The sequence below is a fragment of the Perognathus longimembris genome, chromosome 17, assembly GCF_023159225.1.
Source record: "Perognathus longimembris pacificus isolate PPM17 chromosome 17, ASM2315922v1, whole genome shotgun sequence".
Classification (NCBI taxonomy): domain Eukaryota; kingdom Metazoa; phylum Chordata; class Mammalia; order Rodentia; family Heteromyidae; genus Perognathus; species Perognathus longimembris.
In genome coordinates, this window is record NC_063177.1 from 25856595 (window position 1) to 25882517 (window position 25923).

The window sequence follows — 25923 nt, forward strand, 5'->3', positions numbered from 1 at the left end:
CAACAAACTCACTAAGGCCACTCATGCTATAGATACCTAGGGTTGCAATTAGAATAGCATTATTTAGTACTCCTAAAGCACACTCCTTCAGATCAACAGGGGAAAACCAGTTTTCTGTCTAAAACATTCCTGAGATTCATGGACAAAAAACTACTAGTGTTAACGCTGGAAAGTAATCCAAATATCTTATTTTAGGGAACTCTTTTCCCTGTAATGAGGTCTTCCAAAGCCGAGAGGTGAAACAGGCATTAGCTTTTAAAGCAAAAATACAACTAAAAGAAGTACTTATTAAATCTTTTTCCAGTAGTAACTTTGCTATTCAGCCATTTAAGTTTAGAAGCAACAAAGTTATGAATCCTGGGGAAAACATAGAAAGTGGCAGTTACATTCTACTTAAGCAAGTTATCCTTTCAATTTGCCAAGTTTTGGCCAAACGCTTCATGCTTCAGGAATGTGTCTATTGTAAAACAACTGCCAAATAATGCTAATTATATTTCTAAGACTGTAGCTGCTGGTTTTTGTTGTTGTTGTTGTTTTAAGATCTTGCTATATTGCCTATGACGACCTTGAATTTGTAGGATCAAGTGATCCTGTTATCTCAGTACTCAGGTAGCTGGGACTATAAGCATGTACTCTCATGAGAGGCTTTCTTGTATTCATATTATGAACTTATTCTAGGGGCTGGAAACAAAGATCTCTGTCAAATCCTTTATTTCATAATGCAAGAATATGTGGGCAGAAGTTACTACAGAGAATGAGTTTTTTGGTTGTTTTTTTTAATTTGGTGCTGCTACTGGGGCTTGAACTTAGAGCCTTGGCACTCTCCTTTAGCTTCTTTTTTTTTGCTCAAGGCTGGTGCTCTATCACTTAAGCCACAGTTCTACTTCTGGCTTTTTAGTGGTGAACTGAAAAATAGGAATCACACAAACTTTCCTGCAACAGGTGGTTTCAAAAGCTATCTTCAGATCTCAGCCTCCTGAGTAGCTAGGATTACAGGTGTGAGCCACCAGCACTTGGCTGGGAATTTCATCTTTAACCAAACAAAGAATAGAGATTTGATTGAAAGTAGGGTCCTAATCCTTTGGGCAAAGGCTACTTTTTGGCTTAAAAAAAATCCATTGTCTCTATTGAACTGAATGAATGCAAGAGTGACTGACCAGCTGTGGCACCTACAAGCGCTCCCTGATGCCAACTTGAGTAGCACCAAACTTTACAAGTCAGGGAAGGATGCAATTAATGGCCACTATTTAATGTAACTTCACTGAACCTCCAGAAAACAACCTCTAAGTTTGTGGGCATCCTTGTACAGACTCCACCACATGTAAAAAGTTTGTGCAAACTATTAGTTATTGTGAGGTAAATTTTACTCACTTTTTTCTTTGAGTTTTTTTTTCAATGTCACAAATTATGGTGACATTTATCTTGTACTCTAAATATCTTTACTAAAGGAATAAATCCTACACTTAAAATTATTAGGGATTTTTCTTTTTACTAGAATCAGAAATAACATGAAATCTTATCACTAACAAAACAGCAATGTATTTCCTTAAGTCAGAGTGTAGACATTATATCAACTTTTACAGACTTACAGAAAGCTCTACTAAAGCAGTGGTGATAAATAGAAAACAGACAATAGTGATACTTGGGGGGAAAAAAAAAGGAACTGGCTGCCATTTGATATTACCACCCTGTGATCATAGGTTTATAAGTTACTTTTATGACTGAGTGTGAGTTGGGTTTAAACTGAATAAGGGAGGAAGAGGCCTTAAGTAACTTGCTTGATTTTATCCTATAAAACGCTGTATGTGCACCAAACAAAACAAAAATCAGATTAAAAAAATTTCATGTGGAAACATAAATTTCAAAGTATTTATTAAAACAATTTACCATGACATTCCTATACCACAAACATACCACAGGGCTCTAATAACCAATAAAGCACACAAAGCCTAACCTGAAAGTATCTTTGGAGGAATTAAATATATAGGCCCATGAGGATAGATCTGAGTTACTAAAAATGTTAGTCCTTGGTTACAAAGACTATTTGGTAATTAATAAAGGGTGGCTCATGGCACTTGACTATGATTAACTGGGAGAGAGATCAGTTTCATAAACTGCAAGTATGCAAATTATTTTTCTTTCCAGAATTAAAAGGAAAGCAGTCCAATTTGAGGAACAAGTCCAGATTTCTAAAGCCTGTTATTTTCCCAGGGTATGGGCTTGTCTCTTCTAAGTACACCCTCAACAAATCCCCTCCTAAGGACCTAAACGAACTGCCTCCTAAGACTTCAAAGAGCAGTTTCAAACAAGGTTAAAGTTGGGAAGTGCAAATGAGTGTTTTAACATGAATTTACATATCTCCAATTTTTTTTCTGTATGAGTTTTACAGCCCCCCCCCCAACATGCATGTTAAAAGAAAACAAAATTCAGCACACATCCACTCACCCACAGACTACTCCCAAGCATTAGCTAGGAGCAACATCTCTTACAGCCAAGTCATGAACCCCTGAAAATAGGGGAGAAACCCAGATTCTTAACTAGAGGCACCAGATGGGCCACTATAATAAGAATTGAGGTAACAGCAAAAGAACTTTTTATTTCTTGGTTTGCTACATGTCACAACTTCTTAAATTTGAACATTACCTCAACATTAAACAACCCAACTGGCTTAAAAAAAACAACTCAATAAACAAAATTAATGAAATAGACTTATCATAAGGGGATCTTTCTATATGATTCTGGATTTCAATTAAAATGACTCAATTGTACTATTATGTACCATTAAAATGAAGACTTTTCTAAGACAACTTACTTTTTATGCATTCATTTTCCTTAATCCCCCAAATCATAGAATAACCTAAAATTCCCATCTGGACATGAGCTGTTTCATAACTCTTAAGTCAATATACTTATTAACAGCGCTGATTATTAGAATAATAATTAAAACGAGGGTGGTGGCCTGCAGCAGATATTTATAGACTTGTTTATGGCATTGCCATCTGTGTACCTGGACTAAAGATATGCCAATGAAATTGCCAATTTCCCTATTTTGGCATCTAGTATATGAATGTAAGTTTTGCATTATCACTGTCCATTATATAAGTGAAATCACTCTATTGATAAAAGTATACACAGGGGCTCAAATAATAATCTAAAAGCCTCTGGTCCAAATAACCACCTTCTCCATTAGGCTGGTCCTTTTTTAGATCCTTCTGGTCCGGTTAGCAAATGCTTTTAGAGTATCTTGCATTGTTGTACCAAAAACAAAAAGAATTAAAATTGCTGGTCTACTAGCTATCCTTTACTTACAGATCAACACTGGTCCAGTTCAGATGAATCTGACAGTCCTTCCTTTGCAATATAGCTCTGAAGTGGTTGTAGCTACTTTTTTTGATAGGGTGGCCAAACCTAAATCAAGATGTCCTTCCTTTATTAGTACTTGTGTTTACTTTTCTATACTGCATATAAAGATGTTCCTCCATAAAATTTCTTTACAATACAGTATTGAATACCTCCACATGGAAGAATTATGTTAAAAAGTTGTTAAAGTCATCCTTACATAATAAGAATGCAACTCTTTTAAACTCTTAAATAGTTTTATTTAGGGATTCTTTTTTTTTTTTCCTTTTGGGCTTTCTGCAAAATGAAGTCTTTTTTAAAAAGAAAAAAAAATTTCCTGTTTGTTCTACTAGGTTGAAAACGTGGGCCAGACTACTTATACATGCGTTACATGCTGAATATAACTGAATATATACTTACTCTACGGACACTCTGCAAGATAGGGATTACCCAAAATAGGGTCTTCAATGGACTGGACCAGTGTTTCAATGCAAATTCCAGCCCCCCAAAACAACACGGTTTTGATTTCACAGTATGAATTCCCTAGAATCTGGGAAAAGATAAATGGTTAACTGAGGTCCTTCCTCAGCAGCTTGGTCCCTCAACATTCTGAGAAATCAGGAAGGACTGCACCACTTCTTCAGTGGACTGGGGGCTGGTGTTGACGTCCTCAAGAGCATCGGTCACTGAATACTGCCGATCTCTCAACCGGTTCCAGTTAGACAGAACATTGTGATATTCAAACACTTTCTCATAATTTCCAATGGAGTTGTAAAGTTTAATGAGGCCTCGGTAATCATATTCTAGTCCACTATAGCCTTCACCAAAAAGTTTCTTCCCTGAAAGTAACAAAAAAGAAAGTAAGTAAAAAAACTTACGGGGAGCAAATACTTTTTCAATGCAAGGTTAATTCCTTAATTAAAATTTAATAATAGGCTGGGGATATGGCCTAGTGGCAAGAGTGCTTGCCTCATATACATGAGGCCCTGGTTCGATTCCCCAGCACCATATATACAGAAAACGGCTAGAAGCAGCGCTGTGGCTCAAGTGGCAGAGTGCTAGCCTTGAGCAAAAAGAAGCCAGGGACAGTGCTCAGGCCCTGAGTCCAAGCCCCAGGACTGGCAAAAAAATAAAAAAATAAAATTTAATAATAAAGTTGTTTTATCTTGCTGAAATATTATGTTCAATTCTTATGTTAGTTGCCCTTAACCTACTCTCTTGAGTTCCAACACTTTCTCCTGCCTATAGAGAAGGTGGCTTCACCAGAACTATCAAGTTCCAGGTTTTTTGTTTTTTTCCAGTCCTGGGGCTTGAACTCAGGGCCTGGGCACTGTTCCTGAGCTTCTTTTGCTCAAGGCTAGCACTCTGCCACTTCAGCCACTGCACTAGTTTCAGCTTTTTCTGTGTATATGGTACTGATTAATCAAACCCCTTCATGCATGCTAGGCAAGCACTCTACCACTAAGCCACAATCCCAACCTCTCACAGACTTTTATTGGAGAGTCTCATAAGACTTTCCTGCCTGGGCTGGCTTTGAACCACAATCCTCATATCTGAGCCTCCTAAGTAGCTAGGATTACAGGCACGAGCCACCAGGCAAGAGTGTCCAGCCTTGAGTGAAAAAGCCAAGTGAGAGTACAAGGCACTGAGTTCAAGCCTTAGCACTGGCACAAAAGAAAAAGAGAAAGAGGGAGAGAGGGAATTTCAGAGTGGATAATTTTTTTTTTAAAGTAAACCAGATGACAGTCTTTATCTTAAAATATCCTATAGTGAAGCTGGGAACCAGTTTATCATGCCTGTAACTCTAGCTACTAAGGAGGCTAATACCTGAAGATTGCAGTTCAAAGCCAGCCTGGGCAATAAAGTCTGTGAGACTCTTATCTCCAATGAGCTACCAAAAAGGCAGAAAGTAGAGCTGTGGCTCAAGTGACAGAGTGCTAACCTTGAGCAAAAGAAGCTCAGGGACAGCACCCAGGCTCTAAGTTTAAGTCAAGGACTGGCAAAAAACCCCCCCAAAAAACCAAAATCTAACAACAAAAAACCAGAAACCAGATATCAATAAGATTGTTGCTCCAGTATCAGGTAGGTGGGAATCAGCCAGAAGAAAACAGGGTGAACTACACATTAGGAGCATACCTTTCTTTACAGTTGAAATTTTTGTTTGTTTGCTTTGTCAGTCCTCAGGGTCTAGACACTGTCCCTGAGCTTCTTGCTCAAGGCTAGAATTCTACCACTTCAGCTACAGCGCCACTTCCAACTTTTTGTTTATGTGGTATCGAGGAATCAAACCCAGGGCTTCATGCATGCTAGGCAAGCACTCTACCATTAAGCCACACTCCCAGACCTAGAACTTCTTTTTAAAGAGAGTTCAAGTCCCAGGACTGGAAAAAAGCAGAAGACAAAACAAAAATACAAAAAACCCCAAACCAAGCCAAGTTAATAATCCTAACAAATAACAAAAGAGCCCTAGGTAAAACTAATCTATCTTAAAGACATAAGAAGGAAGAGGAAGAAAATGTAGTAGTAACTGCATTAATGGTTAAAAATAACAACATTTACTTACAACTGACATTTTAGAGTTATTATCTCCTCAGATTGACTTCAACATCAGAAAAGCACCTTTAGCAAAGTATTCCAGATGGGGTTTTTTGGTAGCTTCCAGAGACCTTTGCAGCTCTGAACCTCTGTGTGCTAGTAATAGCATCTCCCTTATTAAACATATAAGACATGTTGACAGCTGATCTTTAGTCAACAGACTAAAGAAAATTTAAAAGTAACATACCAATTGCTATCGATCGCAAGTAAAGTTTCTCAGCATTCTCATACTGATTCATGTCATAATTATATAAAGAAGCCAGGTGTCCCACTGAAAGGGCTACTTCATAATCTTCTTGACCAAGAAGTTGCTCTTTAATCTGAATTGCTTTGATGTGCATTTCTTCAGCTTCCTAAAAAATAATTATGCCAAATCGATAATTAAGAATTCTTTTTCTGAGAACAACAATTCTTATCCAATAAACAGTATTGTTTTAAATGTTAAAGACAGCTTATAGATGTAGTAGGTAATAAGACTGAAAAGAGTGTATTTCACCAGATGCCAGTGGCTCATGCCTGTAATCCTGGCTATTTATGAGGCTGAGATCTGTGTTTCTTTTGTTTTGTTTCTTTTCTTTTGCCAGTCCTGGGGCTTGGACTCAGGGCCTGAGCACTTTCCCTGGTTTCTTTTTGCTCAAGGCTAGCACTCTGCCACTTGAGCCACAGCGCCACTTCTGGCCGTTTTTTGTATATGTGGTGCTGGGGAATTGAACCCCATGTATAGGAGATTTCATGTATAGAAGACAACCGCTCTTGCCACTAGACCATATTCCCAGCCCCAGATCTGAGGGTTCCTGTCAAAGCCAGAAAGGCAACAGAAAAGTTTGAGATTGTTATCTCCAATTAACCACTAAAAAGACAGAAATAGAAATGTGGCTCAAGTGGTAAAGTACTCGCTCTGAGTAAAAAAGCTAAGGGAACATTTCCAGACCCTAAGTTCAAGCCTCAGTAGCTACACAACTACAACAAAGAGCCAATTTCATTATTCCAGAAGTTACTAATGGGAAACATTTTGCTTTGTGCACATAAGCTGATGGCTATAGTACTACTAGTGCCCTATGTTATAAGTGACCAGAGAATCTTATTCAAGTAATAAAAACCTGTTACACAAATTAAAAAAAACATTCTTAAATGAAAACTATCCACTTTGGTATAGAAGTTAATTTATATAAACATACTCTTTATATGTGTGTGCATATGCATGCATGCACAGGTACTGGTGCTTGAACTTAGGGCTTGGATGCTGTCTCTTACCTTTTCTGCTCAAGGGTTGCACTCTACCATTTGAGCCACATGTCTACTTCTGGGTTTATGATGGGTAATTGGAGATAAGAGTCTCACTGGCTTTTTTGCCCAGATTGGAATCAAACCATGATCCCCAGAGTTAAATCTCCTGAATAGCTACGATTACAGGGATTACAGGATTATAGTACCTGACACTTTTTGGAGGTTTGATCATCTTTATTCCAACAAACTAAACTCAGGCTGAGAGATAATACAATTGATTATCTGGATAAATAAAGATACTGGATAAACTCTCCTTTCTTTATTAGACCTCAAAATAGATAATTTGTAACTCAGACTTCTAAAAATTGAATTAAGTCAGTATTTATTCTGCTACAATTAATATCTACTATTAATTATACAATGAATTCTAGTATTACTATTAATATTACCTTTATGTAATAAAACAACTATAATGAATATACTGTGTATTTAAGGATATTGAAAATTTATTATTAGATTTAAGATTTGTTATTTAGTAAAAGTATAAAACATGCTTCTACCTTAAATTTTCTCATTGACTGATAAAGTCTTCCCAGATTACCATAGTGTTTTGCAGTCTGTACATTAAATTCTCCAAAAGCTTTTTTAGCTAGTTGGAGTGAAGACAGGTGCAAATCATGAGCTTCTTGAAGCAGCCTCTGTTCAGTTTCCTTATTGTGACAGTCAATTGCAATCTCCTCTAATATAAGTGCTGAGTAAAGAAAGCAATACAATAATGAACTTCAAAAACTTTTCAAACCATCAGAATATCTAATAAAAATTAAATAAGAGACATTTACTGAGTATATGTAATTATCGTTTAGAACTTGTCAAGAACAAAGAACTTCATTTTAACAGTATACTTTTAGAAGTCCTTTTTTACAGCATATTAAATTTAAGAAAAACTATAGAGTACACCAAATTATTTTGCAGAATTAACTTCTATACTTTTACTTTTTTGGTCAGGATTTGTTTTTAAAGTAAATAGCAGGAAGAGGCAAAAATTTTCAAGTTATGAAACTATGTCAAGGAGTACCTAAGATTTCAAAACTACCCTCTGTAAAACATAAGCTGTAACCACACACAACTGAGAGAACTGGCTTCCTTCTACTGACTTGACCAACCAAATCAAGGAAGAAGACATTTTAACTACAAAGTTTTATTTGAAACTTTCAAATTCCATTCAAAGTATTAAGAATATACATATTCTTTTATTAAGTAATTTCTTGGAAAATTGTCTGTGCAAGAAGGAAGTTAAGAGATTTATCTCACTGTACCACTTACGAATTACAATTGTAGTGGTCTGGGAATAAGACTTAGTGGTAGAGTGCTTGCCTCATATATGAGAAGCCCTGGGTTTGACTCCTCAGCACCACATATATAGAAAAAGCTGTGGCTCAAGTGGTAGAGTGCTAGCCTTGAGCAAAAAGAAGCCAGGGGCAGTACTCAGGCCCTGAGTTCAAGCCCTGGGACTTGCAAAACAAAACAAAACACAAGTCCAATAGGAAACAGATTAAATATATTAAAAGGTTAAATACCTAACATGTATTGAAATGGAAAAATGTTCATGGTATAGTAAAAGAAATAAAGTTATAAAACTAAAAAAATTGTTCATTCATTTAATTGTCTTATTAAAGAAAAAAAAGTGTAAAAATCATCTAATGTTGATCAGGATTGGTGAAGTTCCAGGTAACTTAATGACATTATTTGTTTACCTTAACTGCCAATCTGGAAGGAGAAAAAAAATCCTGTTTCCAGAATTAATGGTAAAACTTATTCAATATGTATGCAAGTATAATAAAGATGACCCCATCATGTTAGCAAAATAAATACATTAAGTGAAAGAGCATTGGTTAAAGTTAAGTGCCGGGGATGTGACTCAAGTGGTAGAGTGCCTAACAAGTATGGGGCCCTGAGTTTGAATTCCAGTTTAACAACAATGACATCCTAAAAGACAAGTGCAAATAAGAAAAGGAAAAGTTTAGTATACTAGTGGCTCAGGCTTATAATCCTAACTAGTTGGAAAGCAGAAACTGGAAGGACTGTGATTAGAAGAAGCCAGTCCCAGTAAAAAGTATGTGATAACCCATCTCAACAGGAAAGAAAAAAAGCTAGGTGTGAATGAGTTTGATATTCTAGCTACCACTTAAAGCCAGATTCCATCTCAAAAAATATCAGAGTAAATAAGAGCTGGAAATATGATTCAAGCAGTAGAGCACCTGCCTAGAATTGTGCACTGGAGCTAGGCAGAGGCCTGTAATTCTAGTATTTGGGAGGTGAAGACAGGAGGATCTTAAGTTTGAAACTTGCTTAATTTACACAGAAAGCTCAAGACCAACCCCAGCAACTTATTGAGACCCTATCTCCAAAAAACAAAAAAGCATAGGAAGGGCTGAGGGTGTAGGTTAGTGGTAGAATGCTTGCTTAACATACATAAAGCTTTGGACTTGACTCCCAGGGCTACCAAAAAAAAAAAAAAAAAAAAAAAAAAAGAAGAGAGAGGAAGTTTAGCTTGTGAAATTAACCCTATGAAACCTATTTTCAGTATCCCATCCACATAACTGTGGAGGCATTATTAGGTTATTCCTTCAAGTTTTTCTCAAAATAAACTCAGGCATACATAAATGAAAGGGAAGAAAAAAAACAAACAGAAAGGAACTAGGGTGAATTGCCAAAAATGTTATATGACAGAAGTGAACCACTGGAAACCATTAAATGCATCTGAAAGAACTGGCTATTTAAGTAATTTGTAGATACAATCTGAGAAAACAATTTACAAATACCCTGATTTTATGCCATATATCATCATCAATTAAAAGGTTTCTGAGATTAGATTACAATGGGTACCTTTCACCCTCTTTGAAGAAGCCAAAAGAAGATGATCTTCAGGTAGGATGTGGGTAATGATACCAATAGCTCTTTCTGCATGAAATCTGCAATATAGATAGACAGAGTCTGGCATTTCCTTTTAGTTATAAATGACTTACACATTAAAAAGTCACAATCTATAAAATATGCCGATTTTTATAAAGTACAACTGAAACTGGTAAATAGTCAAGTTTTTTTTAATTGTTTTTTTCTGCAGTCTAGGGTCTCTCACGTGCTAGGCAAGTACTCTGAGCTATGCTTCCTGGCCCCAAGTGTCAGTTTATTGCTGTTTTAAATTTCCATCTGAAGTGGACTAAACTTTGTTTTTGTGTGTTGGTCATGGGGCTTGAACTCAGGGCCTGAAATTTGTCCCTAAGCTGTTTTGCTCAAGGCTAGGGCTCTACCACTTTGAGTCACAGCTCTACTTGTAGTTTTTTTTTTTTTTTTTTTTGGCCAGTCCTGGGCCTTGGACTCAGGGCCTGAGCACTGTCCCTGGCTTCTTCCCGCTCAAGGCTAGCACTCTGCCACTTGAGCCACAGCGCCGCTTCTGGCCGTTTTCTGTATATGTGGTGCTGGGGAATCGAACCTAGGACCTCGTGTATCCGAGGCAGGCACTCTTGCCACTAGGCTATATCCCCAGCCTACTTGTAGTTTTTGAGTGGGTAATTGAGGGTAAGAGTCTCTCAAGGTCTTTCTACCCAGTCTGGCTTTGCACCACAATCCTCAGATCTCAGCCTCCTGAGTAGCTAGGATTACAAGCGTGAGCCATCATGGATTCACATCTGGATCAGAAAAAAATGGTAACCAGGCCGAACACAACCTCTTGCCATGCCTTGTCTACTATTCTCGGACCCAACTTCTCTTAGGCCTACAGCCACACAGGCTCACTACTGTCCTGACATACAAAGCACGTCCTTAACCTTACACTTGCTTCCCCCCCCACCCCCGCTCTGCAATGTTCCTGTCTTGAATACTCTCGCAACTCACTCTCACTAAGCAGGCCTTCCCAAAAGAGACTATAATACAAGTCTCTAAAAACAATCTATCACACTCTAAATTCTTAGTCTAATTTTATTCCCACAGCAGTATTCTGCCTTACATGTATACATTTATGGTATATCTTACCAAGTAGAGGGTAAGCTATTTGTATATTTTATTTATCATTTCATTCCAAGCAACTCTAAAGGTCCTACTTTCTAGGTAATCCTAGATTTTCTCAAATTTATCCTCAAATTTACTAATTCTCTCTTTAGGTGAAACTGATCTGTTATTTACCTTGTCTACTCAGTCAAGTCAATGTAAATGACTATTTTCTCTTTTTAGGGTCCATTTGTTTTTTGTACTGGTCATGGGGCTTGAACTCAGGGTCTATGTGTTTACCCTGAGCTTTTTTGCTCAAGGACAGCACTCCACTTGAGTCATACCACCACTTCTGTTTTTTTGGTTAAGTGGAGATTAAGAGGATCATGGACTTTCCTAAGCAAATTGGCTTTGAACTACAATGTGTGATCCACCAGTGCCCAGCCTATTTTATATTTTTAGTCATTAAAGAATATATATCACATATGAAACTGTAACCCCTCTTGACAATAAAGAAAAAAGAAAAATAATATATATCATATTACTACCAAAAATCTATTAACTAAAGTTTTTAAGAGTTCTAATTCTATTCTTAGGTCTGATGATTTTCACTTATAGGATATTTCCTTATGTCAATTCCTAAAGTTTTGACGGTGAATTCATTTTAGGGAGAACTAGATCTATAAGATATCTGTATTCTTTGGGTTAACAATTATTTTCATTGTTCCCAGTACGTGTCCCAGGAGATCAGCTCACAGTGTTTTGTGGGCTTCTGCATGCATGATCCCCCATGCTCGAGTGGTCTAGATCTGTGGTGACAAATTCCCTACTAAGACTCCCTATTTTGGGGGGTTAACTTTGGGTTCAAGCTCAGATGGATAAATTTCCTGACCTCTCTCTTCCAATGGACAAATCTCACAAGTCTTTTTCCTGAGGGTATATCTTTAATCCTGGCTTCAAAAGAGCCAGTTTCAGTTCTAACTCATAACCTTCTAATGGCTAAATGTTTTACAAACATTCCTCATTGTACCAAGATTATTGTGTAATCAAGGTTACAGAAACCTCTGAGAGGGCTGGGAATATGGCCTAGTGGTAAAGTGCTCGCCTTGTACATAGGAATCCCTGGGTTTGATTCCTCAGAAAATGCCAGAAGTGGCTCTGTGGCTCAAGTGGTAGAGTGTTAGCCTTGAGCAAAATGAAGCCAGCGACAGTGCTCAGGCCCTGAGTCCCAAGACCCAGGACTGGCAAAAAAACAAAACAAACAGAAACCTCTGAGACTGCCTATCAGTTATACTCTAGTCTATTTTTTTAGATTCTAGTATTCATTCTTGGTTGCTGGGGATTTTACCCTCACTGTTGCAAGCTCACTCAAACATTTATAAGAGCTGAGCTGAGAGCTGTATTTTATTTAGTATATTTTTTCTCCATTTTTTTCTGGTACTAAAGCTTGAACTATGGGGCCTCTGTGTTCTCATTCAGCTTTTTTCCTCCCGGCTGGTGCTCTGCCACTTGAACCACACCCCCATTTCCAGCCTCTTGCCGGTTAGTTGGAGATAAGAATCTTGAAGATTTGCCTCTCTGGACTGGCTTTGAACCATAATCCTCAACCTCAGCTCCTCAGCCTTCTGAGATGCTAGGGTTACATCAGCACCTAGCTCATCCTGTGCATTCTGAGTATGCAGTTTTGAGGGTATTGAATGTGCCATTTAGTTAGAGGCTAATGTATAAAAGAGAAATTACTGAAAGAAATAGTCTCAATATTAAGCCACATAAAGCCTACGTGAATGGTTTATAACCTGGTACGATTTAAATTATTTCAGAAACATATCTGAGTTCTAAAGCTCCAGGAAGATTAATTATAACCCATGAAGTATACTAAGAACATTTAATATTTCATTGAAAAGAAATGTGGAACTTACAGTGCATTGTCAAACTTCCCAGAACTATATTGGTGAACATAAGACGAATAAGCCAAGTCTTCATGAGCTGTTGCTACATGGATATTTTTGCCACCAAACACTGACTGTCGAATGTCAAGGGCTGCCTAGAAGAGCCAAAAGTGTATTTAATAATATTGGAAATCTCTAAGTTAAAATACCCATGCAATTTATATAGTTAGTCCCTTAAGTTTTCAAGCAAGAAAGTCCTGTTGTATTTAAACTGTAGTGAAAGATGAAAGCCACTGAGAAGGCATGCTTTTGTCAAGAAGGAGACTGAAATGAAAAGGAAATAGCTTAGACAGGCATGGTAGTGAGCGCCTGTAATTTGAGAACTTGGGAGGTTGAGACAGGCAAATCTTGAATTTGAGGCCAGCCACACTACATAGATCTTTTTTTTTTTTTTTTTTTTTTTGGCCAGTCCTGGGCCTTGGACTCAGGGCCTGAGCACTGTCCCTGGCTTCTTCCCGCTCAAGGCTAGCACTCTGCCACTTGAGCCACAGCGCCGCTTCTGGCCGTTTATCTGTATATGTGGTGCTGGGGAATCGAACCTAGGGCCTCGTATATCCGAGGCAGGCACTCTTGCCACTAGGCTATATCCCCAGCCCCTACATAGATCTTTTCCCTTTTCCTTCCCCCCAAAAAGGGGACCAAAATCATGGTGAGATAAGCCAAGCTCAGAGACAAATGGTGCATGTCTTCTCTTATATATAGGAAAGTGTAGATCTAAAATACACCAGGGTACGATCAATCATACAGGTCTCTAGGCATTCACACTCAGTGATACCAGAGGAGGATACTCTTAGGAGAGGAACACCAAAGTACGATGCCTATATGCAACTGATCATACAAAAATAGTATTTATCAAAATGAACTCCAAGGCACTTTACTTTTTAACTGAAAAGGTCTAATTTTGTCTAGTTTTGTCTTTGAGGTGAGATTATAGGTTCCGCTTTGTGAAATGACATACTGACCCCGATGATCAAAATAAAGATACTTGTCTTTGACTTGGAAAAAAAAAATGAACTCCAAGAAATGGAAAAGTATTGTTTTTCATTTTTGTTTCCTTTTCATCTTCTTTGGTCATTTATGTCTTTGAAGTGTAAGGAGGGACAAAGGGTGAACAAATGTAATAGTGGCACTCAGTAGACACTGTGTCAAAAATGAACTATGTGATTTGTAGGGGGTTACCTGAGGGAAAAACTGGGAGAGAGCAAGGAAAGGGGTGACATTGTGCAAAAGGAAATGTACTCCTTATTTGACTTATGTAGTTGTAACCCCTCTATATATCACCTTTATAATATTTTTTTAAGTGGACAATGAGCCAGGTGCCAGTGGCTCACACCTGTAATCCTGCAATCCTAGCTACTCAGGAGGCTGAGATCTGAGGATTGCAGTTCAAAGCCAGCCCAGGCAGGAAAGTTCATGAGACTCTTATCTCCACTAAACTGTGAATGAAACAACAAAAAGCAAGTAGAGCTCAAGTGGTAGAGCATTAGCCTTGAGCAAAAGAAGCTCAAGGACAAAGCCTGGGCCCTGACTTAAAAATCACATCACATCAGGGCTGGGAATATGGCCTCATGGTAGAGTGCTTGCCTTGCATATATGATGCCCTGGGTTCGATTCTTCAGCACCACATATTCAGAAAAGGCCAGATGTGGCGCTACGGTTCAGTGGGCAGAGTGCTAGCCTTGAGCAAAAAGAAAGCTTACAGACAGTGCCCAGGAACTGAGTTCATGCCCCAGGACTGGCAAGAAGCGGGGCGGGGGGGGGGGGGGAAGGAGGAGGAAGAGGAGGAGGGAGGAGGAGGGAGGAGGAGGGAGAGGAGGGGGAGGGAGGAGGAGGAGGGGGGAGGAGGAGGAGGAGGAGGAGGAGGGGGGAGGAGGAGGAGGAGGAAGAGGAGGAAGAGGAGGAGGAGGAGGAGAGAGGAGGAGGGAGGAGGAGGGAGGAGGAGGCAACCTAATCTTATTTCTATCAGTCCTTAATGATGGAAATGCAGCTGTATTGACATGTGGCAAATCAACTACAAAAACAAGGCATTGCTAGGTGCTGGGTGCTCATCCCTGGAATCCTCTCTACTCAGGAATCTGAGATCTGAGGTTCAAAGTCAGCATAGCAGGAAAGTCCATGAGACTCTTATCTCTAATGAACCATCAGAAAACTGAAAGTGGCACTATGGCTCAAGTGGTAGAGTGCTAGCCTCAAGTAGAAAGCGCAGGGACAGCACATAAGCACAGAGTTCAAACCCCACTACTGACACACAAAAAAAAAACAACAAAGCATTATCTACACCCAAAAGAATACTCTAAATATGGGCACACAATCTACCAGTTCTGTTCCTGAATGACAATCTGTAACCTGTAAAATCCATTAAAGAAAGAAACAAACGTAGCCCAAAAGATACTGTGGGAATTTTATTATAGAGCACAAAATAGTCAAATGAAAGTGCACTTGTTCAAAAACACACGTTTCCCAAATGCTTTTTTAATTTTTTATTATTATAAAGATGATGTGCAGAGCGGTTACAGTTACATATAAATTAGGTTAAGAGTACTTTTCTGTTTTGACTATGTGACCCAAATGCCTTTTTTACTAAGACACTTCAATCACTGTAAGGAAAATTAAGAAGAAAAGCCCCCAGAATTAATTTCAGTGCATTTCAAAGGGAATGTCCCTTAGGTTAATTAAAATGCAAGAAAACATAGTTTTAGTTTCTTTTTTTTTTTTTTTTTTTTGGTGCTAGTCCTGGGGCTTGAACACAGAACCTGGGCTTCTTTTGTTCAAGGATAGTGATCTACCAATTGGGCCATATCTCCATTTCCAGCCTTTGTTGTTTTTTTTTTTTTGGCCAGTCCTGGGGCTTTAACTCAGGGACTGAGCATTGTCCCCCTGGCTTTTTTTGCTCAAGGTTAGCACTCTACCACTTGAGCCACAGCACCACTTCTGGCTTTTTCTGTTTATGTGGTGCTGAGGAATTGAACCCAGGGCTTCATGCATGCAAGGCAAACACTCTACTGCTAAACCATATTCCCAATCCATTTCCAGCCTTTTTTTGTAGTTTAGTGGAAAAGAGTCTCACAGATTTCACTGCCTGGGGGCTGGGAATATGGCTTAGTGATAGAGCACTTGTCTAGCATGCATGAAGCCCTGGGTTCAATTCTTCAGTACCACATAAACAGAAAAAGCTGGAAGTGGCACTGTGGCTCGAATGCTAGCCTTAGGCAAAAGAAGAACAGGGATAGTGCCTAGGCCCAGAGTTCAAGCCCCAGGACTCCCCTCCACCTCCACCCCCTACTTCCCCCAGTCAAAAAAAGGATTTTACTGCCTGGTTTGGCTTCAAACGGTCATCCTCAGATCTCAGCTAAAGTAGGACGGCAGTACTGAGAGATATTTTTGGGTGGTTTAATGTTCTAAAGAGTTTAAATATTTATTAAATTTATTTCTCTCTTTTCTTTTTGTGCCTATCCTAGGATTTGAATTCAGGACCTTGGTGCTGTCTCTGAGCTTTTGTTTTTCTTGTTTGTCTCTGATCTTTTGAACCACAGCTCTACTTCCAACTTTTTGGTGGTTAACTGTGGATCAGTCATAGACTTTCCTGCCCAGGCTGCTTCAAATTGCAATTCTCACAGATCTCAGCCTCCCAAGTAGCTAGTAGGATTATAGGCATAAGCCACTGGTACCCAGTGAAGTTTCTTTTTAAGATTAATTTTTTTCATTTTTTTTTGAGGTTTCTATTATACACAATTTAAGTTACCAACTTTACTTCTTTTTTTTTTTTGCCAGTTCTGGACCTTGGACTTGGGACCTGAGCACGGTCCCTGGCTTCTCTTTGCTCAAGGATAGCACTCTGCCACTTGAGCCACAGCGCCACTTCTGGCCATTTTCTATATATGTGGTGCTGAGGATTCGAACCCAGGGCTTCATATATACGAGTTAAGCACTCCTGCCACTAAGCCATGTTCCCAGCCCTTTTTATTTCATTTTTTTTATTGTAAAAGTGATATACATATTTACATTTTTGAGAGAAAAGAAAAAGAATTGGCCTTTAAAACATTGACTTTTAAGCTTTCTACTCAATATTCAGTAAAATAATGAGTCCTATGGGAGGGAGCAAATGGCTCAAAAAAAGCATTTATAAATATGGGTTATAACCACAAATAAATACAGGTTAGCAAGGTTGAAAGGAAAAAAAGAATAATCATTAACATACCTGATAAATTGCAACAGACTGACAGATATTATCTACATTGAGTAAGTAGAACCCATAATCTAGCAGTGTATCAGAGTATTTTGGGTGTTTGGATCCAAAATGATCCCTAGGAAAAGATGCAAAACTATTAGAACATGAAGTATAAACTATAGAAGCAATTTCAAATGGCATTTTTAATACCAATCACTTACCGTGCCAAATACACTGCATGTTTAATTAACTGTTCTGCCTTCTTAAATTCACGTTTTACTACACAAGCCTAAAAACAAAGTGAAAACGTGTTAAATAACTCAGTGCTAAGATAAAGTAAATTTAGTTTTTATCACTGCTACAAGAGTAAATAGAAGGGCTCTATTGCAATATGATTCCTTTGAAGTACCTAAAAATTCTCTTATACACAGATCTGCATATATATAAATAAACAAATTTGGATATATCTAAAGAGATCTGGGAAAATGATGACTTTAAAATGTTGATCACCACTTCCAGTTCACACTGGTTATAACAAGTTACCTCTATTTCTGTCCTTCCACAATAGACTCATGGGGGAAGGGATTAACAGTATTTTCTAAAGTACTTATCTAATTCTGTAGTGGCTCACAATAACCTTTTGTAATTTTCTTAAAAAATTTTTTGAAGCTTACAGCACACCTGGTATTTCCAGGAACTCTTCCATCCAAGTGCTAATCAAGCCTAACCCTTGTGTGGCTTATGAGATCAGAAGATTCTGCATACTCCAGGTGGTATGACCCCTGATTTATCCAATAATCTTTTATTTGGGGAAGGGAGGTCAGCTATGGGGCTTTAACTCTGGGCCTGGGTGCTGTCCCTGAGCTCTTCAGCTCAAGACTAGCACTTTAGCACTTGAGCCACAGTCCTACTTCTGGTTTTCTGGTGGTTACTCGGAGATAAGAGTCCCATGGACTTTTCTGCACAGGCTGGCTTTGAACTGTGGTCCTCAGATCTGTCTCCTGAGTATCAAGGATTACAAGCATGAGACACCCATGCAATAATTTTTAAATAGAAATTTTAAGTTTTCTTGTTATGTTTTGAAGTATTTTGTTTGTTTGGGTTTTTTTTCCCCAGTCCTGGGGCTTGAACTCAGGGATTGAGCACTGTCCTTGGCTTCTTTTTGCTCAAGGCTAGTAGTACTCTGCCACTTGAGCCACAGCGCCACTTCCAGCTTTTTCTGTATACGTGGTGCTAAGGAATTGAACCCAGGGCGGGCTTCATGTATATGAGACCATGTATACAAGACAAGCACTTTACTTCCCAGCCTATTTTGAACCAGGAAGCTAGCCAGACTTTTAAACTCTACATATCATTTACATACATAAATACATTATTTTATATATTATGTTGTCGACATTAAATGTTTTGAATTAAAAAATACTAATGTCCCCCTTTTTAGCACTAATAACTTGAATATTTATGTTGTTTACTTGTTCTAGTATGACTGATTCAGTATTTCACAGGAACACTGATGTCTTCTAAACCCACAATTTATAGTTTTTTCCTAACTGAATTCCTATAAGAAAAAAAACTAAGTGAAATATTCAAATTTGAGAAACTTGTAAATATGAAGAGTAATGTGCTAAGTATATCAGTACTTTAAGGCTTCGCTATACCAAAGCAGTAAATGTGGATGGTTTGTTTTTGCTGGTCCTGGAGCTTCAACTCAGGGCTTAGGCTTTGTCCCTGAGCTCCTTCTGCCTCAAAGCTAGTGCTCTACCACTTGGGCACTACTTCTGGCCTTTTCTGAGTAGCTTATTGAAGACAGTCTCACAGTCTTTCCGCCTGGGCTGGCTTCAAATTGCGATCCTTAGCCCTCAGCCTCCTGAGTAGCTAGGATTATAGGCATGAGCCACCAGCACCTAGCCAAAGCAGTGATTTTTAAGGGTTACTAAATGGTTTCAAAGAGTTAATGTATTCATTCATAGAATAAGAGAACATTACAGAAAAGACAAATGAAAATTGACCAATAGGTCAAATATATCAAGCTGTTTTGCTGTGAAACTGCAATTCCATAATAGTCAATACTAAGCTACTCTTCAGCAATAAAGTGATCAAAGCCCATACAATCTTGGCATAAAGGATTCAGGCTACTATACAGGCTTAAGAAAAACAAAAACTCGGGGCTGGGAATATGGCCTAGTGGCAGGAGTGCTTGCCTCATACACATGAAGCCCTAGGTTCGATTCCTCAGCACCACATATATAGAGAAAAGGACAGAAGTGGCACTGTGACTCAAGTTGGCAGAGTGCTAGCCTTGTGCAAAAAGAAGCCAGGGACAGTGCTCAGGCCCTGAGTTCAAGCCCCAGGACTGGACCAAAAAAAAAACAAACAAAAACTAATATCAGAATAGCACAAAAATACAACTTTGATCTGGACCTCAACTGGATGAAACAATTATCAAAATGAATTACTTTATATGTTTTCTTGGAAAAGGAAATTAAGCTTTGTTTAGAAACCAGGCTTTATAAAGCTGAGCTGGTATTCAAAACTAAGATGTTGATTACTAGCTTAACAAATTCCAAGTCTGATAAATCTCTAGGATTAGTAATAATTTTAACATCAAATTCACCTTAGAAGCTTGTCTCAGAACATCTACCACAACTTTAACTGGTAAGCCTGTTGTAATTTCTTTCATTGCTTCAATACACCACTTGTATGCCTAAAATGAAAGAAAGAACTATAAGAAATCACACTGATGGTATTTAATAGATGATCACAAATTTCCCTACAAGCTTAAACTTAATAAGAACATTCACAAAATATTCATCTACAATCAGAGCTAAAATGTCTAGATGAGTTTGTTATATTACTCTTCTCTTAGTACCATATAGCTTTTGTGAATTAATCCTTGCAAATCTGACACATAATAAAAAAAAAAATATGTTCTCTTGCCCAGACATTTTTTCAACATTCCTTCTACCTTAGAACATATCAAACCTTAGTGCATGTTTCAGGTTTTAGCTCCAATTAAGTTTCTCATATTTTCCTTCCCCTTCTACATTTATTTATTCCATATCTCAATTGCCATTTAATTGAGTACTTACTTTGTGCCAGCTATTATTTCTGACTCGATATTCCCCTATTCTTAAGGGAAACTGAGGTTACATGGTGGGCAACTAGCCACTAGGACCTAGAATATCCAGGTATGTACTAGACACAAAACAGAAATGTCTTTCTCTTAATGATTAGCTAGAAGAAAAAAAAGGCCATTAAAAAAGTTATTTTGGATAATGACTACAAAGAAACAATACAATTTCATGAAGGCATTCCAAGAGATATGTGAAAAAGTAATCATTTGTTCTCTTCTGTAAGTTTCCTTTAAGAGGATATGGTTATTCAGAAGTAACTGATGCAAAAAGGAAACAAAAATTATTTACTGTTAGATTTATCTCAAAAGACATGATTTGTATTTTTAAGATATTAAATAAATTGTATTTATAAACTGATATGTTGAACTACTTCAAGACAATTTTTTTTTTTTGCCAGTCCTGGCGCTTGAACTCAGGACCTGAGCACTGTTCCTGGCTTCTTTTTGCTCAAGGCTAGCACTCTACCACTTGAGCCACAGCGCCACTTCTGGCTTTGTTTATGTGGTGCTGAGGAATGGAACCCAGGGCTTCATGCATGCAAGCAAGCACTCTTCTGCTAAGCCATATTCCCAGACCAAAGTCAATTTTATGTATGTATGTATGTATGTATGTATGTATGTATTTATGTATTTATTTATTTATTTATTTGCCCGTCCTGGGTTTGGACTCAAGGCCTGAGCACTGTCCCTGGCTTCTTTTTGCTCAAGGCTAGCACTCTGCCACTTGAGCCTAGTGCCACTTCTGGCCGTTTTCTATATAGGTGGTACTGGGGAATTGAACCCAGGGCTTTATGTATACAAGGCAAGCAAGCACTCTTGCCACTAGGCCATATTCCCAGCCCCAAAGACAATTTAAAAAAATTTTTAAAGGGGAAAAATTTGCTGACAATAGAGCTGCATTATATTCACAAGATTTTTGGTTACCTGTAGCTATCAGTGAAAAGTTAACTTGTAATTAAATGAATAAACAGTGAAAATTATACAAGAAACACCTGCAAGAATGTGCTAAGAGTTGCAAAGACCACAAATATATAAGCATAGTCTAAATCCTTAATTCCAAATATTGAAAGAAAATAATAGCTATCAATTAGATGGTAACAACCTAGCAAAGAAAGAAAAGAAAATGCTCGCTTTAGAAGCACACAAAGTAAAAAATTAGAATCATCCAGAGTAGCATGGCCCTTATCCAAGGATGACATCCAAACTCATGAAGTATTCCATAGTGGAAAAATAAAAAGGAAATAAAACTGTTAAGTAAAAAGTAAAAACTGTTAAGCCAGCGCTGGTGGCTCACGCCTGTAATGTTAGCTACTCAGGAGGCTGAGATCTGAGGACCATGGTTTCAAGCCAGCCTGAGCAGCAAAGTCCATGACACTCTTATCTCCAATTAACCACCAGAAAACCAGAAGTGGTGCTGTGGCTTAAGTGGTAGAGCACCAGACTAGAGCTGAAGAGCTCAGCAACACCACCCAGGCCCAGAGTTCAAGCCCCACAACCAAACAACAACAAAAACAAAAAGCACTTAAGCAAACATTACTAATAACATAATATTACTATCATATTATTACTACATTATTGTAGGTGTGCCTTATGACTATAATCCGAGATACTAAGGAAGATTAGGAGAAAAGAGGGCTAAATCCAGCTCAAGCAAACAGTAAGATTCTCATCTCAATATAAAATCAATTGGAAGTGGTGGTACATGCCTGTAATCACAGCTACACAGAAGAAATAGGTATGAGGATAGCAGTCCCAGGCTGCTCTGGGCAAAAAGTAAAACCTACCTATAAAATAAACTAAAACTGGGCTGGGAATATGGCCTAGTGGCAAGAGTGCTTGCCTCTTATACATGAAGCCTTGGGTTCGAGTCCTCAGCACCACATGTATAGAAAACGGCCAGAGGTGGCGCTGTGGCTCAAGTGGCAGAGTGCTAGCCTTGAACAGAAAGAAGCCAGGGACAGTGCTCAGGCCCTGAGTTCAAGCCCCACAAACAACAACAACAAAAAGATGGTGGAGCACCTGAGGAACTTTTAGGACAGGCAACACACAATCTGATGGTTATCTCACTCGCTTTTCATGGAGTATGCAATCTGTATAAAGGTCTGTTTTTAATGGGGTTGATTTTGGTATGCAAAAGTTACAGAAAGGGCTAAATTCTGTATCTAAGCTGATAAAGTATATGAATAGTCATTCCAAACAAAAAACCCCACAATCCATCAATAGGAAAAATTCAGCACACATAAGACACAAAATTACTTCCTGAAAAGCTGCATATTCACAGGCACTTATTGTTGACAACAAAGCACATTTTAAAGTACTTACCTCATCATAGTGACTTTTTGCAAATAGTAGTGCACATAGTTCTCCATAAAGTGCAGCTTTGTTTGCTTGCTGGCCATGTTTTGACAACTTATCCATATATGTCTGAGCTAATTTAAATGTTTCTTCACCCAAATGATATTTGCAGTTTCCATTTCGTACATGAAGCAATCTACAAAATACAAATAAGTAGTCCTTTATTTCTGGCATATCTCGTATGGTAGATGTGATAATGTGCCACCATTACTAAGTAGCACCTAAGTGCAAGATGTACTGCCAAAAGACTGATCCAAACTGGAGCTAAATAAGAAGTATAATATATGTGGTTTCCAGAAAGCATGACTGGCTTAACATCATCCTTATTTTTTCATGCTCATTATTATGTGTCCAATTCAGTGTAATTATATCCACCATGTTATGTAACAATCATCACTATCCACTTCCAAAATTTTTTCATCACCCCAAACAGAACCTCTGTGACCATTAAGCAAATAATTTTCCATTCTCCTTTACCCACTAGACTACCCTCCCTACCACTGTATCACATCTGAGTACCCTGGATACTGTTTATATGGGCATTAGAACTAGAGAAGGGAGAGAGAATACCAAAATCAAGAGACAAAGAACAAAAAGGCAAACCATTCAAAAAGCAACACTTACAAAACCACTTGGTAGGGGCTGGGGATATGGCCTAGTGGCGAGAGAGCTTGCCTTGTATACAAAACCACTTGGTATAAACCAACTATACAACTCTTGGGGGGAGAGGGGAAGGAGGAGGGAGGGGGAGAAAAGTGAGGGAGGAGGTAACAAGTAGAACAAGAAATGTACTCACTGCCTTTCATATGAATCTGTAACCCATCTGTATCACACTTTGACAATAAAGAAAAAATAAAGATGGGGCTGGGGATATGGCCTAATGGCAAGAGTGCTTGCCTCATATACATGAGGCCCTGGGTTCGATTCCCCAGCACCACATATACAGAAAATGGCCAGAAGTGGCGCTGTGGCTCAAGTGGCAGAGTGCTAGCCTTGAGCAAAAAGAAGCCAGGGACAGTGCTCAGGTCCTGAGTCCAAGCCCCAGGACTGGCCAAAAAAAAAGAAAAAAGAAAGATATACCAAAAAAAAACACGACTTTGGAAATTTTTATTTAATGTCTCTAAGAATTAAGGTTCAACTGGTACAGCATGTACCTAGCAACTGCAGGGGCTCTTAAGTAAGGGTGAACAAAGGGAAAGGGTTAGGTTCAGGAGAAAGCTACTTTTTTTTAACGGTGAAGAGTGAGTCTGATCAAGATGCCTTATATGCATATATGGAAACAACAATGAAATCCCTGAACAACTAATTAATGCTAATTTTAAAAAGTGGAGAAAGGAAAAGAAAAAGCAGACTCAGCTGGTATGTGCCTTCTGCCTTTCCTCTTTCTCTCTGCATATTGCACTTGCCAACCTAAAAATCTGAACAGATGTGAACTACTTGCTAAACGTGACAAACCTGGAAGGAGATAAAGAGCCCTGGTCCTGTGAGAAAACAAGCCTATGGGTTTGCTAAACCAAAAGTTATATGGGAACCTTGAAGTTATATAAAAAATGCATTTTAAGTATGTAGTTAAAACAAATCTTCCAAACAAATAAATAAATCTTCTGATTCTATGAATAAAAGTCAAACACAGATGAAAAGGAAACGTCACTGTTTTTCTGTTCCAAATAACTTGGTTCATGTACATATAAATTAACTAATCTTTCATATCCATATGAAATAGTCTCCTTTTTTTTGACAGTCCTGGGGCTTGAACTCAGGGCCTGAGCAGTCCCTGGCTTCTTTTTGCTCAAGGCTAGCACTCTACCACTTGAGCCACAGTGCCACTTCTGGACTTTTCTCTATGTGCGGTGCTGAGGAATCGAACCCAGGGCTTCATGTAAATAAGGCAACACTCTACCACTAGGCCATATTCTGAGCCCCTGGCAAATGAGAAGAGACCACAGATTACTTTCATCAGTACTACAAATTATAGACCCAAATTGCTCTGTAGTTTCTACATACAGATATTCTTATAATTTTTCATATATTACTTTTAAAACACATATGGGAAATTATAAGCCACTATAATTTCTGTGTGCTTTCTAAGACAGGGTCCTTCCAGGTAGCTTAGGTTGGCCTCAAATTTAAGGTTCTCCTGCCTCTGCTTCCCCAGAGCTGAATTTACAGGTGTGTGTCCACCATGACTACCTTTTAAGGTTCTAAAATATATATATATATATATATATATATATATATATATTTTTTTTTTTTTTTGGCCAGTCCTGGGCCTTGGACTCAGGGCCTGAGCACTGTCCCTGGCTTCTTTTTGTTCAAGGCTAGCACTCTGCCACTTGAGTCACAGCGCCACTTCTGGCCATTTTCTGTATATGTGGTGCTGGGGAATCGAGCCCAGGGCTTCAAGTATACGAGGCAAGCGCTCTTGCCACTAGGCCATATCCCCAGCCCTCTAAAATATTTTTAATTAAAATTTCCCATTGAAAAATTAACTTCAGAATTTGAATGTTTCTCTAAACAGGCAAACTCTATATGAAACAGGGCATAGACACCTTTTTTAAAAGATAGAAATCAATTACAAAAAGAGTGACTCTGTAGGTCATCTATAATAACAATTTTAAAAAATATTAAGAGGAGTAGCTGGAGAGGAAGAAAAGGAGAAGCCGGGCACTGGTGGCTCATACCTATAATCCTCAAGAGGCTGTGATCTAAGAATTGTGGTTCAGGCCAGCCCGCCAGAAAACCAGAAGCAGTGATGTGGCTCAAAGTGGTAGAGCTCCAGTGTTGAGCAAAAGAGCACAAGGAGAGTGCCCAGGCCTAGAGTTCAAGCCCCACAACTGACAATAATAAATAAATAAATAAATATTTTAAAAGGAGAAGAAATGTACTATTCAAATTTAGCTTAATGAATCTATATTCTAGCATAGGAAGGTTTCAGATTTACATCTCTATACATGAACTTCATCTTATCAAAATAAAGGACTACAAATTGAGTAACTTGTACTTATGGAATGTTTAATTTTTTTATGTATTTTTACTTCTCGTTTCATATAGAACACTACATATACTTTTAGCCGGTCCTGGGGCTTGAACTCAGCGCCTGGGCACTGTCCCTGAGCTTTTGTGCTAAAGGCTAGCACTCTACCACTTGAGCCACAGCTTTACTTTTGACT

General features: G+C 38.4%; 1 protein-coding gene across 1 annotated transcript in view; it reads right to left on the reverse strand.

Annotated features, from left to right (window-relative positions):
- Positions 1-1485: 1485 nt before the first annotated feature.
- Appbp2 (amyloid beta precursor protein binding protein 2) overlaps positions 1486-25923 on the reverse strand; it is a 45790-nt gene continuing 21352 nt past the window's right edge. Inside the window, exons 5-13 of the mRNA XM_048365216.1 lie at positions 22721-22889; positions 19880-19969; positions 17487-17554; positions 17296-17401; positions 13068-13192; positions 10048-10133; positions 7722-7912; positions 6122-6287; positions 1486-4178 (exon numbers count right to left, since the gene is read on the reverse strand). Coding sequence (XP_048221173.1) covers positions 3925-4178; positions 6122-6287; positions 7722-7912; positions 10048-10133; positions 13068-13192; positions 17296-17401; positions 17487-17554; positions 19880-19969; positions 22721-22889 — 1255 coding nt within the window. The 3' untranslated portion in view covers positions 1486-3924. The remainder of the gene's footprint in view (positions 4179-6121; positions 6288-7721; positions 7913-10047; positions 10134-13067; positions 13193-17295; positions 17402-17486; positions 17555-19879; positions 19970-22720; positions 22890-25923) is intronic.